Here is a 13,955-nt window from a genome sequence, read left to right as displayed (position 1 = left end):
CTTCAATCTTTCAAAACTTCACCACTAACTAAAACCAGCAATCCCTTTCCCTGTTTTGCTGAGTCCCAGACTGTGGTGCCTGTCTGGGAGATGCTGACTGGCACTGTGTGCACTTGTGGTAACCATGGAAACATCAGACAACTGTGGTGATATGCGGAACCGGCCTCGGTGCCACAGCTGTACTTACTGTCATAGGTCTTATTAAATAGGTATCTATGTATTCAGAGCATGCTTCATGGAAATGGAGCATTCATTAAACTGAAACTTAATACATTGCCTCTGGGCTTTTGGGGATAAGGACATTATGGTACCTCCTGACTTGAAATTTCCCACAAATAAGTGATGTCATAGTCATCAAATGATATTTAATGAGCCTCTGTTTTTCTTTCATTGTCTGTAAACTGCTCAGTAAGCACTTTTGAGGGTTTTAGTGCACTGAGTGGGATGCGAACCACCTTTCTTCTCTCCTGTTCCTTTATGTGGCACTGTCGTAGACTCTCACTGTTGGGAAAGGCACATGCACTGGAGCTTCCACTGCTTGGGCTCGCCCTCAGCCCCCGGGGCATGGACCCGGTGGAGGAGAGGCAGCTCATGGGCAGAGGGTCCCTCTGCCACCTGCCAGAGCGCCATCCTGCACACTTCTCTTGTTAACAGATGGCCAGGGAGTCTGGCTAGCCTGTCCCCACTGTTGATCTTGAATGGTCCCCACCACCCCAGCGAGCATGGAAAGGGGCCCTAGGGGACAGGACCTCCACAGTATGTCCGTGGGGCTGGTGCACAGAGAGTATTTTTTCTAACACTTCTGACTTTCTGCTGTTGCTCTTCCCGAACCTTAATGGTGGGCCACTAAGTGTTAGCTTGGAAGTGCCTTGGCCTTTTTTTTTTTTTTTGTTCTTTTTGAGATGAATGAAATTGTCTAATAGATTTTAGTGCTTAGTGATAGAAACTTGCAATAATTTCCAAATTCTTCACATTTTTTTCTGTTGCTGTAATCCATGTAGAAGTATGGAATTTATATCCTTAAGAGCCAAGTCAATTGATGTAAGAAAGGTAGGGGGGAATTATCAGAATCCATCTGAAGCTCCCAATCTCTGGGTCAGTGGCTTCTAAAAAAAGCAGGACACTGTATCAGGAATAGATATGCCTTTGGAGAATGAAACCGTTGTTGTACTTCTGTTATGTTCTTTGCACTTGATGCCAAGGTCAATTGCGGTAATTCTCTGTTGGACAGTTTGAGGGAAAGACAGAGAGAGGCAGGCACTCCATAGGCCGCGAGGACCCCAGGGGAGAGGGTCTGGTGTGGAGGCCTATACATGCACCTTTGACAGGGCCCTGCAGCGGCCTGGGCAGGAAGGGCATCTCTAACAGTCACTTTCTCTCTCAGATAGTGACAAGAGGCTGCGAGACTGTGGAAATGACCCTGAGGAGGAATGGGCTAGGCCAGCTCGGCTTCCATGTGAATTTTGAAGGCATTGTAGCAGACGTGGAACCTTTTGGTTTTGCCTGGAAGGCTGGCCTTCGCCAAGGGAGTCGCCTGGTGGAGATCTGCAAAGTGGCCGTGGCCACTCTGACCCACGAGCAGATGATTGACCTGCTCCGGACTTCTGTAACTGTGAAGGTGGTCATCATCCAGCCCCACGACGATGGCTCTCCCCGCAGGTAAGGCGTGGGAGGCCCAAGCAGTGCTCACTCCTTCTTGGCTGTCCTAACTGCTCTTGCAAGATCCTCAGAAAACGTAGTCATGTGCATTGCCGGGTAGTATTATTGTGATGTCAGCCACTAGAGCAATTGAAAAAGAGCTCTAAAAAAGCTACTGGCATGTAGTAAATGTTAAATTATTTTTAAGCAACTTCATACTTAAAAGCTGAGCTATTATAAACTAAGGGGAGGAGTACCAGCTTGGTTCCCCTGGACCGGTGAGATAATCTATGAGGAAATTCTTTATCACAGTTCAGCCTTTTCTAAATGAAATACTTACACAACTAGAATTTCTTTCTGTAACATGAAGTCACTATTAACAAGATACTTAAGAGATTAATACCTTTATCTATGAAGGAATATTGGAACAGATGTATTCTGTGTGGTGAATACTCCATTCTACAAATTGAAGCTTGAGAGATGTTGAACTGGATCAGGGCATTGTCATAACCTGTCAGGAGAAACATGAAGAGAAATGGCTAGACTTGGAAAGCTGAGAGGTGGATAGGTGGAGGGTAGAGATGGGAATGGAATTAGAAAGCAGTGTTATTCCATTGCAAATAGAAAATAACCATGCCCAGCATCAAGAAGATAAAAGGCCAGAAGGAAAACGAATGCTAACGGAGAAGGAGCCATCCATTCAGGCTGTGGCCTGCCATTTGTGGCGTAGCATGTGTGGTGGCAGTGTCTAGAGCACATTCTGTCTTCATCCCAGGTGGAGTTCCTACAGACAGCCTAAGAGCTCTGGCTTTGGAGAGAAAAACTGGGCTTGGAATCAGGCCTTTGCTGTGTGGCCTTGAGTAATTCACATACTCTCTCCGAGCCTCACTTACTCTCTCTAAGGTAGGGATTATAGTATCGCCCACCTCCTGTGGTTTCTATGAACATTAAATAAGATGATATATGCAATGCACTTAGAACCTTCTAGCGTAATCCATACCCCACACAGTTTAAAATAAAGAAAACTTTAGGGTATTCATTTTCATTTCTTTCATATTATAAAAGAAATTCTTATCCAAAGATAACAGGATTGCTGTGCCCACTTTCCAGACTTAGGTTATTCTTTCTCTATCCTTTACACCAGCACTGTCCAGTAGCATTCTCTGCAATGATACGTTCTGTATCTGTACTGTCCAAAACGGTAGCCATGGGCCACATGTTGCCATCACATACTTGAAATGTGGTGCAAGGGGGAGGACATGGATTTTTCATTTTATTTGATTTAGATTTAATTGGCTGCATGTGGCTAGTGGCTGCCATATTGGAGGGATCAGTCTTACACCGTCTTCCTCTCTGGTCAATATGCAAAATTTTCCAAGAGTCTGTTTCTATTACTTAACTTGCCATTTGTTCCCAGCCTAACTTTCTATGGCCTTGTTTCCTGTATTTGTTAAATATGTTTATAAAATAAAGGTTTAAGGTGCCAAAATTCCTCTTTATGGTGTCAGTCCCATGTCAGGATGTTTCTTGTTGCCTTGCCTGATTCTCTCCTGTTAAATCTGTCTGCTCTCCAAGAATCCCATGAATCACACATAGTGGTAGGAGTCCAAAGAAAATAAAGACGCAAAACTACTTTATTAAAAATGAGACTTGGCATTAACAAAAGGCAAATTCTTTAGGCCTTAGAAGCTAAAATATTGTATAAGTGAAAATCTTTTATAGTAAATTTTAAGCCAATTATTAGAAATTTTTGCATATAGTAAGCTTTCTGTCTTCCTTGGTAGAAATACAGATTTGTAACTCTCGTGAGACCCAAGTCCTCTCTGAGGCTGGTTACTACCACAGAATTGGACAAAAATGTTACTGTGTTCTTCCTTTGGATTAAAAAATAACATTTCTTGCCTATTTTTAGTTTTGGTCTGTTGTTGCTCAGTGAGAAACTTTTAAAGCTTTCAAGAGATCTGGTTAATAAAAATGGTTAAGTTATCATTATATTTGGTATTTAGAACATATGATTAGAAGAACAGAATTTCCTAAGAAATACTGGGTTGTTTTTCAGGTAAAACAAATAAACAAAACTGCAACTTAAAAGTTCCAGCAGCTGTTATCTTTTTATCCAAGGATGTGTTTTTGTTCTAAGGAGCCAGTTATCTACCTTGGTCTGCACATAATTAATTCTTTGTTTTAAATGCTTGTTTTAAATGCAAATTCTCTTATTGAAACTAGTCAAGATATTTATTTAGAGATTTTGCTCCTGCTTCCTAGGAGTCTCATTAATGTCATTCCCTAAAGATAAAGGTTTTTTCCTTCCAATTAATCTGTAATAACTGTCTTCTATATTTTAACTTTAGCCAGAAGGATTAGAATTAGCTATTTGCTTAGTTAGCAACACTCCAAAATTGGTACACCCATCACCCACATTTCTGCATGTCATGAAGTTTTTAAGCCTAGCGTGTATCATTTAAAACTCTTAATTCAGTTTTCCAATTTTCTGTGAATCTGAATTTGTAAATTTTTTAATCCATATTTTTGTTAGTTTTGGATTTGTTTTCTGCCTGCGACTATCTGGGTGCCCTGATAGAAGTATGCGCTGTCATCAGACAGACTCCAACCCCTTGCTTTAGACTGCAGTGTGAGTAGGAAATGGCATTTTCAGTTTGATCCTTGCACTGGCGTGTGTAGCCTTCTGCATTATTAGATTTGTTAAGAAACTGGCAGAGGGAAGGGCTAAAGGGGAAGTGAATAACACTTGACTCATTTTAAAATTTAAAATACAAACCCTTTAAACTAAACATCCTTCAGTATCGTTAACCCTACAGCAAAATATACAAAGATTTGCCTCAAGCTAAAGCTACACATTTGATTTGTGGCATGGAAAATTACCTCTATCTTCCTTCACAAATTGGTTCTTAGTGCTTGTCAGAGAAAAAAATCATTTAAATGGACATGTATATGCATGTATGTATTTTTGTGTGTATATTACATATACATACAAAATTTTCTTTTAAATTGTATTTAACGTAAGCACCACAGGACTACAAAAATAGTCAAATTAACGAATTATATAAGATATTTTAGTCTTTATAAACATTGTGAAAAATGCTTCATTTTTGCCAGTTATCCTCTCAATATTCATTTTACAGGGTATCAGTGAGAAAATCATTTGACTCGGAGCCCAGCTGCTCCTGTGGGCAGCATGTCAGAAGGCCTGTCATTTAATAGACTGGCTTCTGTTGTCCTCAGGTCAGAAGGTGTTTGGTTCCAACTCAGAAGCTGCTGGATTAAATGAAGTCTTTAGTAGGGAAAGTATTTATGTTGAATCAAAAGCCACTGGGGTTTTGAAGTCCCATTCTCCAGCCTAAGGGTGATGACAGTGTAGCTGTCCCTCAGCTTGAAAGGAAGGCAGAGCCATTTTTAGTTTTCCTCATGGAGTTCCAGGGAACAACAAGCAGGGAGGAGTCCCCCTTTGGGAATGCTTATTAACTGATCTCGTGCTGGGATGTATCCTGGAGTGAATTCATAGACGTGGGGAGTGAGTGGCAAGAGGCAGTTCGGGAATAGCACTCTTCAGGTGGAAATGAGGTTTTAAAGGGGGCTGGTGTTCCCCCATGCAGGCAGTCTCTGTGGCAGAGATGAAGAGTTGCATTTGCTGGAGATGCTTAATTAAGAGCTTTCTTGTTTTTTGCAAGGGATGGTTTACAGCCCCTAGGATGGCCCCAGCCTCTAGCCTTCAAAGGTGACTGACATTCTATTAGTGTCATTTAAGGAAAGCATATCAACTTAAAAGGCTGATGTAAAGGAAGTAACAACTCATCAGAATTATGCATGAGTTGTTATACAATGTGAGTGAATTTAGTAAATATGTCCAATAAAAATGGAAATGAAATTCCTTGCTACGATGCATCTGTTTTGTGTGATTTTTCATACTTTGTTTGGCATACTGTACAAGACATTCTTCTGTAGAATGCAAAACAGTAGAAATTTCCTCATGTTATCATGAGTCTAAATTATTATTTTCTCATCATGCTATAAAATTAAAACTTTATGTTCTCCTCTTCTGTTTTGCTGTCTGTTGCCTGACCAAGTCCCTGAAGTATACAGAGAGGAAGATATGGAAATAGAAATAGGAAGGAAAACTCAATTTTATCAGTTTAGCTATATATATATATATATATATATATATGTAGATGGTGAGTTGAAATCTGGACTCAAGCTTTTATATTAAAGTTTTAATTAGAGTTTATTATTTGTATGGATAATAAAAATTACTTATATCTGATCTGATATTATTTTATGGCCCTACCAGTAATGAATTTTAATGTAAAAACAATACAGAACTTGAGGTTGTAAAAGCAACCTAAAATACACTCACTATTCTGAGTCCTTTGCCACTTCCTCCAGTCTAATGTTCAGATTATTCTCTCACTCCCTAAAGTAAGAACGCAGGATGACAGACTGTAAGGTAGATGGCCTTGTGTTCACTCATTCCTTCAGTCACTCTTAACTGGTTTGTGCCAGAAACTGTGCTGGGCACTAGGACTGTTAAAATGGACAGGACAGATGTAATCTTGACTTTTTTGGACTCTTTTTAGTCTTTCTCATCTTCTAAAATAAAGTACTTCCTATTCATATTTTGGCTTTTTAAAAATGGTTTTTCTCAAGCTGTAGCAGTAACTTATTACTTGATAACAAGTGTCTCAAAGTAGTGCAGAAAATGCTGTCACCCTCTCCAATTAATAGCCTACACTTTAGTGCCCATGCTCCTTTGCATTTTGAATGTTGGCATGTTGCCATCACTGTAACAGGAATGCAAAAGGTGACAGTAAAGCATGAGTGTTCTGTTAGTTAGGTCAGCAACCATCTCCTACTTGACGAGTTACACCATGACCACGATAATGGACAGCCATTAGATGTTCTCCCTTACAGGAATACATTCATCAAAAATCAGGCATCGGGTAGCTATTGAGAATCTTGTCTGTTTAATTTTGGAATATTACAATGCAGTAAAATGTTATTGCTGCTCTCAAGCTTTCTAAGAAACAAACAACAAAAAAAGGAAGCAGTTGGTTTCAGCAAGAACTTTCTGAGCCTCTGTTCAAGGCTGTGCTCTAGGTACTGAGGATACAAAGACACAGTCTGCCCCCGTGTCTGTGACTAGTGAGGAAGGAAAGGAGGAGGGAAGGAAGCTGATGATTACTCAATGCAGGCAGCCTCACTTCCTATTTTGTCTGATACACACCTTTTTCTCTGAGGGCTTGGTCAAGTGGGTTTGTGATCTAAATGTCCCTTTTTCTACCTATAGTCTAGGTATCTATTTCTATCTGTAAATTAAGGAAATGTGTTAAAAAGTGAATTAATATTTAGTGCCTATTTTATGTATGGCACCACCCTAACATTTACAGTAAGTTATACTATGTGGTTATGTCCCTGTTGGAAGCTTTTGATTTTTTATGTACCAGGAAGAGTTTGTGATTTAAGTGAATGAGCATCAATTACCCCTGTCACCTTGTTGGATGATTTGGAGAGTCTTTTAGCTATTAGCAGGCTATTAGCATAACAGACATTAAAATGATTAAAATATCAGTGATTACTTTAATCCCTAGGCTATAAAAGGGTTCTTTTACAAAGTGCATAATATAAAAAAAAGCATTTAATTTATTTGAGGGGATCTGCTTTTGTTTCCAAAGATTCTTTTAGCACCTAGTGGAAAATAGGACATAATGTGGACTGCATTAACTGTTCTTTGATGGTTTTCTTAAAAAAAAAAAAAAAAAAAAAAAAAAACAGTAATAATAGCCAGGTGTTTTGGAGAGAGCACTGAACTTCAACTCAGGTCGAAGGACCTGAGTTCCAGTGTGAACCCTGTCTTTAGTTAGCTATGTCATCTTTCCCATCTCTCTGACCCTTCTGAAAAATTAAGATTTTCTTCGTACCTCACAAATTTTTGTGAAAATCAAATGTTGTGTGTGGAAAACTGTAAAGTGCTATACAAGGTAGGTTGATAGCTTGAAAGTAAAGCATAGCATTGCAGTACATGGTGAGACTTTTTGTTAGGTTATTGGGCTTAGCTAAAGGTTCTGTATGATGCAGCCAAGTAAAGTAAAACCAATAGGCCAGAAGTCCCCAAGCTGTGGTGAGTTGTATAATTATTTCATTGTATATTACAATGTAATAATAATAGAAATACACAGTAAATGTAATGCACTGAATCATCCCAAAACCATCCTTCCCTCTCCAGTCCGTGGAAGAATTGTCTTCCATGAAAACAGTCCCTGGTGCCAGAAAGGTTGGGGACTGCTGTGCAATTGCAGAGTATGGTAAATGAGAGTGACAATCATGTGATTAGATTAAGCTGTGGCTGCACAGTCTATGGTTTACCTGGTCTAGCTAATTCCTTTTTAGGTGAGAGTATGCGTTATTCCTTTAAACTTTCTCAGTTTTCTAGGTTTTTGGTTTTGTTGTGCCACTCATCATTCCCCCAGGACTTTTGCCCTTTCTTAGTTTTGAAGTAGCATGATACAAAATTATGTGTCCTACTTTTATGTAAGATGAAAAGAATAAAATAATAGGATAATGATATAGTGTTCTGTAGATGAATGTAGATGAAAGGAATTTTACAGCTCTAAATCTTTTTTTAATTTGAAAATTAAACTTTAAAATTCTAGAATTCTATAAACGTCTATTATCTAGGATTTTCGTGAAAGTTTGTGTGCCTTTTGTAGTTTAATATTGGTTTCTTCCTTTTTGTAGAAGCGAAAAGTAATCATGTCTTTGTGTTGAACTTCTTTCTTATGAAGCTGTCACTTCAGGAAGTGTACATATTGTGTATAATTTAATCTTGACATACCCTCTGCTCTTAACATTCTGTTTTCAGGAGGAAGGTCTGAAGAGGTTGTCACATTTCTAAGCTACACAGTGGCAGGTCTGGGTTTTGAGCCCAGAGCCCAGACTCTTTAATGGAGAACAGTTTGATTGATGCCTGGGGTTCCTATTGGGAACAAAAGGAGAAAACCGTACAACTTGGCTGGACTAAAACAGGGAGGGTTCTGATGGTCAGTCTGCAGAGGTTACAGCGATCAGTGCTTTAGAACCAAGTCCCCAGCCTGACCAGCAGGGATTGTACTTCCAGTTGTCCAAATATTGATGATAAATGGAGGGCTCTTCCAGGAAACCAGAGGTGTATTTTAAAGGAATGGGCCTGGGTGGGAGGATGCCATCTTGGGGACTTCTCAAGGTGTCTCTGAAGTTACAGGGTGCGTACACTGCAGTGCTTGGCAGCACCGTGGGTGCCTGTTGACTGTGAGCAAGGGTGGACACCTGCTCTTTGCTGGTCCCACCCGGCAGCCAGGAAGTGGTAGCAGTTGTAGGCCAAGAAATTTTCTAGCAGGAAGAACTGCTTCAGCCAATAGGAAGCTGGGGAGAAAGCCCATGAGCCCATGGATGTGAATAAGTTAATGAATGTCCCTCGTATGGGATTAAGCCATCCCAGGAAGTCCACAGTGGTGAGTTCAGAAGGGCAAGTAGTAGTATTTTCAGAATGCAGCAATAAAATGTGAGACCCTCTGAGGACTCCAACCAGTGGAACAGCCTGTCATTCTTACAGTTTTGCAGTGTCACATTTTTAACTAACTAGCACATTTTCAGTGACCTTGGTCTACAAAGTGTTTTATCTTCCAAGAACTACTAGTGAGAGAGAGACTCAGAAAAGTTATCGGCTGGACAAGAAATGTTTAAACAAAAAAAAAAAGCTAAGTCTTTATTGATCCTTACCTAGCATAGTAATTAAAAGCATAAGTCAGTGATGTGTACATTTGCTATGGAGCTATATGCTTACCTGTAAGTGATCCCACAGCCTTATATAACATTTTTTAGTATCTCCTATTGGCAATCCAATGTTAATGAATGTACCGGAAGCTTAGAAATGCAGTTCTCATCCATTGACTTGATTTGGTATGTCTGAAGGAAGTCAAGTGCATGTATCAATGAAGTCTGAATTTTTATACTGTAGCAGGAAAGCAAAAGACCTGTCTTTTCTTTAAAAATATTTCACTTACAAGTTTAACAGCTCATTTTTTTCAGGAATGTCATTTTGTGTTAAGTCTTTTGCATTTGGTCTGTCTGGGTTTCAGTTGGCCTTTACTTAATGATCAGAAATACTTGCCGTGTGCCCCATCTCTCCCCGCCAGCCCCAGGTCTGACGCTCTACATGAGCTAGGTTATTTTGCCTGGTGTCCTGTGCTAGAACCACCCAAAAAGGAGGAAGGGCAAATGCAGATTGTTTCTGATAGGCACTGCAGCCTGAGGGCCTCTGCAGGCTAATTTCTAGTTCTTCTTTTGTGCCTTTTCCATTTTCCTAAAAATTGGTTGAATATTCTATATGTATCCTTTAAGGAATTTCTCATACATACTGAGCAGAACTAAGTTTGACTAGGTTTGATGACAACTTCATTATAATCAGTACTATATGTGTGACATCTTAGTCATAGAAGTAAACACAACAAAATCTAGTTTATAAGACTGATTGCCATAAAAGAGTCACATAATGAAATTTTTAAGATAAAACCATTCTTTTGAGAGTAAGCTAATTTTCAGTAGAGCAAAGAATGCCGTTTTTTAGTATTTAAAATACCTTTCACATTTTACTTTCTGGAAGCGGTTGGGAATGAAATTCCACCCTGATTCTCTCTTCAACCTAATGCATTGCACAGGTTTTTGCCAGCACTCTTTAAAATGTTTGCCATGATTATGCATTTATATGATGTTTTTCTTCCAAGACTCAAGCTAACTTACAGTGTCTTATTACAAACTGCAATATATGGGCATGAATTAAGTAGACCACACTACTCAGCCATCTGTCTCATCTTTCTTTCCTTCCTCTTCATAAAAGCCCAAACAAATAAACTTGAAGCTCAAACAAGCACTGGAAAGTAAGCTTTTGAGCCACAAGATTCAAAGTTCGTCTTCCTTTCGTTGAAAATATAACTCCAAGACCTTTAACTTTGGTGGTAGTCGATTACGGGTTCCCTGAAGTGCATTATTCAGACAGCTGCAAACTTTGAGATGCAAGAAAAGCCTGGAGTTTATTTGAGCATCCAGTGACTTGCTTAGAGCATCGATTAGGGAGGGTGGAAGACAAGAGTAGGTTTTCTTGATGTTTTGGTGTCTTCTGTCATATCCATCCAGCCTTTGTGATTTCTAATTAGGTAGTTGGCCATGTGGATAAATCAATAGTCCCAGGGATGTGGTATCTAATTAAATAGAAAAACACTTGGAAACAAAGTAAGTCCATGAGTAAAAATTGTAGAGCCTCGGCATTTTATAAAAAAGAAAAAAAAATGCAATCCAATGTAAATTTTGAGTTATTGAGTTTGACCAGTAATTTAACTGTCAAACTCAGTAAATCTAGAGTAATTTAAGTTAGATAAGAGAGGAATTTTACTTTGGGATGAGCAGTTAGAGTTAAAAGATAAGAACCAAAGTTTACTCATGCACAAAGAAATCACTATCTCATCCTCTGCAAACAGGCATAAGTACCTCTTCGGGAGGATGTATTCAGTCTCCTCTTCCCGCATTCTCAAAAGGTCGCATGACCATGAATTCACCTTCCCAAGTCAAAAATTAGGGTGTTGTTTTTGATGGTTTTTTTTTTCTCCCTCTCTCTCTCTGTCCCAAGCTCCAAATACTATTGATTGGACAGGTTAGAAATAACTTCACCCAGGATTTTAAAAGCACTACCTTTATTATATTTTGTACCTCCCAGTGTAGCTGTTGAGGAGCGTGGAGCCGCTCCATGCCCCAATCCTTAGAAACTTAGGGTCTCTGCTTTAACCCAGGAGTCTGAATGCCACAGTGATTCATCTTTGCAGGGATCTTTTTTTCGCCCATTGGGCTGGGCACCCCGTGGACCTTTTTATCTGGTCTTACATATATTTTAGTCCTGGAAATTTTCTTGTATTACTTCTTAATTTTTTCTCCACCTTTTTTTCTCTCTTTTCTGGTACCACTCTTTGGTAGATTTTGGATTGAATTTCAATTTTCTTATGTTTCTCTATCCTGTAACTTTTGGGGGAGTGTTTCTCAATTCACCTTCCCACTGTCTCTGGATTTTTATTTTTAATTTTAGCTATCATGTTTTTAAATTTCAGAAGTTCCTTATTCTTTGAGTATCTGGTTGGTCAGTGGGCTTCACTGCAGAGGACGTGGGTGGCTTGCTTCTACTTGTCTTTTCACTAAAGAATGACATTCTTTCCTCCCTGTGGGGTGATAAGCACTGTGAGGCTGGGTTTGAAGAAAGAAGTGACCCTGGGTCTCATCTTGCCTAGGAGTGTGTGACTCAACCTTTTCAAGTACATCCTGGTCTCTTCTGTGCCTCTGGCCGTGAGTCGGCATCCTTTCAGCTGAGTTTTCTAGAGACCACTGCTCCGGCCCCCCAGCGGTAAAAAAGGGGTTACTGCCTGACTGGGCCAGGTGCCATGAGGACCTCAGGGCCCAGGGCCAACCTTCTCTTTGTCCCCTGCTTTCTAAGTAACCCCCATGCCATACACCTTCTCTTCACTTGGCCCACTGCCGTGCCAGGTACTTCTGTCCCTGCACCTTTTTTTGGAATCTTGCAAGGTGAATGGTCTTCCTTCCTGTTGATTTGCCCTCTGCACACCCTTGGGTTTTGCCTTCTACTCCACTATACCATAGTCTTTCTTCCATTTACCTTCTTTCTGACTTGACTTACCGTGTTTTAGAGTTTCAGGTATCTCCAAGTTCTGTTGACAGTTGAGGTTGTTTTTGTTTCTTGTTCTCCTTGTTCTTTTGTGATGATTTTCAAAAGGGGCCGAAACGGTTTTCCTGTGCCATTACTGACCTTGGAAGTCTGCTTTTTAAGAGAGTGATACTCTAGTAGATTTCTCAAAAGGCAAATATTAGGAAGGTTTTTTTATGTTGAATCTGGAATGTTTAGGAAGAGACACTGGCTTGGGATGCTGACTGCTTTGTGAACATGGTCGATTAGAGTGATTTGCCCCAGCATTCAAATTTGAGACTTACCTGGTCTTCCTGCGTCCTTGGTGAACTGTACCAATTGGCTCTGCAGGCTGGCTTTGATCCAGTTAACAGTACTACTTGCACTGTGTAATTGATGGGAAACTTAAGAGATACCTGACTTAAATCGTACTTTTCTGGCTAAAGGGTCTTAAGTGCCTGACCGATCATTTGAGCACATGGGAAATGTGTCTAGCAGGTAACCTTTGGGAAGCTCTGCCTCCAGTTTAATAGAGTGACTGTGGTGACTAAAAAACATACCTGTCTTTGACATGATGGACGCTCAGGTTTTCCCTGGACTGTGACGGATTTTACTAACTGTTTTTCACTTTCTTCAGACTCAGTAGAAAAGATGACATGTGACTCTGATTCCTGATTATATAACTGTAGTTTAAAATATCTGTTCAGACTATATAGGTGAAGCATTTTTAATCTACTAAAGTTTATTTATCACCCATGTTCAGTGTTCTTGATTCTATTTATGCATATTGGTTAAAGATATATTTGGGTCTGTCACTGAAGTTTGCAAACTACCGAGAGAGAGAGAGAATACATATATAAAATGCCTAACGGCAATATCTGTCAATTAGCCAGAGCCAAAAGCGTGATACTGCATCATAAGTAGACAAGGCCACCGTAAGCCAGGGACAGGGTTGCTGCGTGCAGTTTTATGGCTCTATCAGAAAGGCACCTGCCTGCAGAGGTGAGTGACCACTGAAGTCCAGCTGCTCTTCTCTGCCCACAAGCCTGTGCCTGGCCAGGGCACCTGTGTAGAGCGCGCACACCTTTATTCAAATCTATACCGTGGCTTGCTGGCCTTCGCGCTATTTAGCACAGATCGTGTGGTGGTGGTGGGATTTGAACTGAGATCTGGGCCAGATTGGAAGATGTGATTGCCCGGAATGGGGCATGGGGTGGACCAGCCAGCTGGGGAAAGATAAGATATGCACAGGGAACTGTAGGCAGGCCAGGTTATTGACCAACAGGTTCCTCTATAGCAGGGCTGCCCAGTAGGAATATTTCATCTTGAATTTTCCAGTAGCCATATTAAAAGAAGTAAAGAGAAACAGGTGAAATTATTTTACCAATATATTTTAGCATCCAAAATATTTAATAATTATTAGTGAGATAGGTTACATTATTATTTTTTCTATTAGGTTTTCAAACTCTGTGGTATATTTTACTGTTATAGCGTATCTCAATTCCAATGTGAAGTTTTCATCCCAAATACTTGCTGTGTTTTGATTTCACAAAATATGTAGTTGAAAAATTAGATTCACATACCT

At 39.9% G+C, this 13,955-nt stretch overlaps 1 protein-coding gene across 3 annotated transcripts in view; it reads left to right on the top strand.

Annotated features, from left to right (window-relative positions):
* SIPA1L2 (signal induced proliferation associated 1 like 2) overlaps positions 1–13,955 on the top strand; it is a 200,933-nt gene that overhangs the window by 145,154 nt on the left and 41,824 nt on the right. For all 3 annotated transcript variants that reach the window (XM_045537008.1, XM_045537006.1, XM_045537007.1), the window contains exon 10: positions 1,385–1,659. In XM_045537008.1, coding sequence (XP_045392964.1) covers positions 1,385–1,659 — 275 coding nt within the window. The remainder of the gene's footprint in view (positions 1–1,384; positions 1,660–13,955) is intronic.

This window comes from Lemur catta, chromosome 25 (assembly GCF_020740605.2).
Source record: "Lemur catta isolate mLemCat1 chromosome 25, mLemCat1.pri, whole genome shotgun sequence".
In the NCBI taxonomy this organism is placed as follows: Eukaryota; Metazoa; Chordata; class Mammalia; order Primates; family Lemuridae; genus Lemur; species Lemur catta.
Note: the sequence above shows the minus strand (reverse complement) of the source record. Positions and strands in the feature narration are given on the sequence as shown.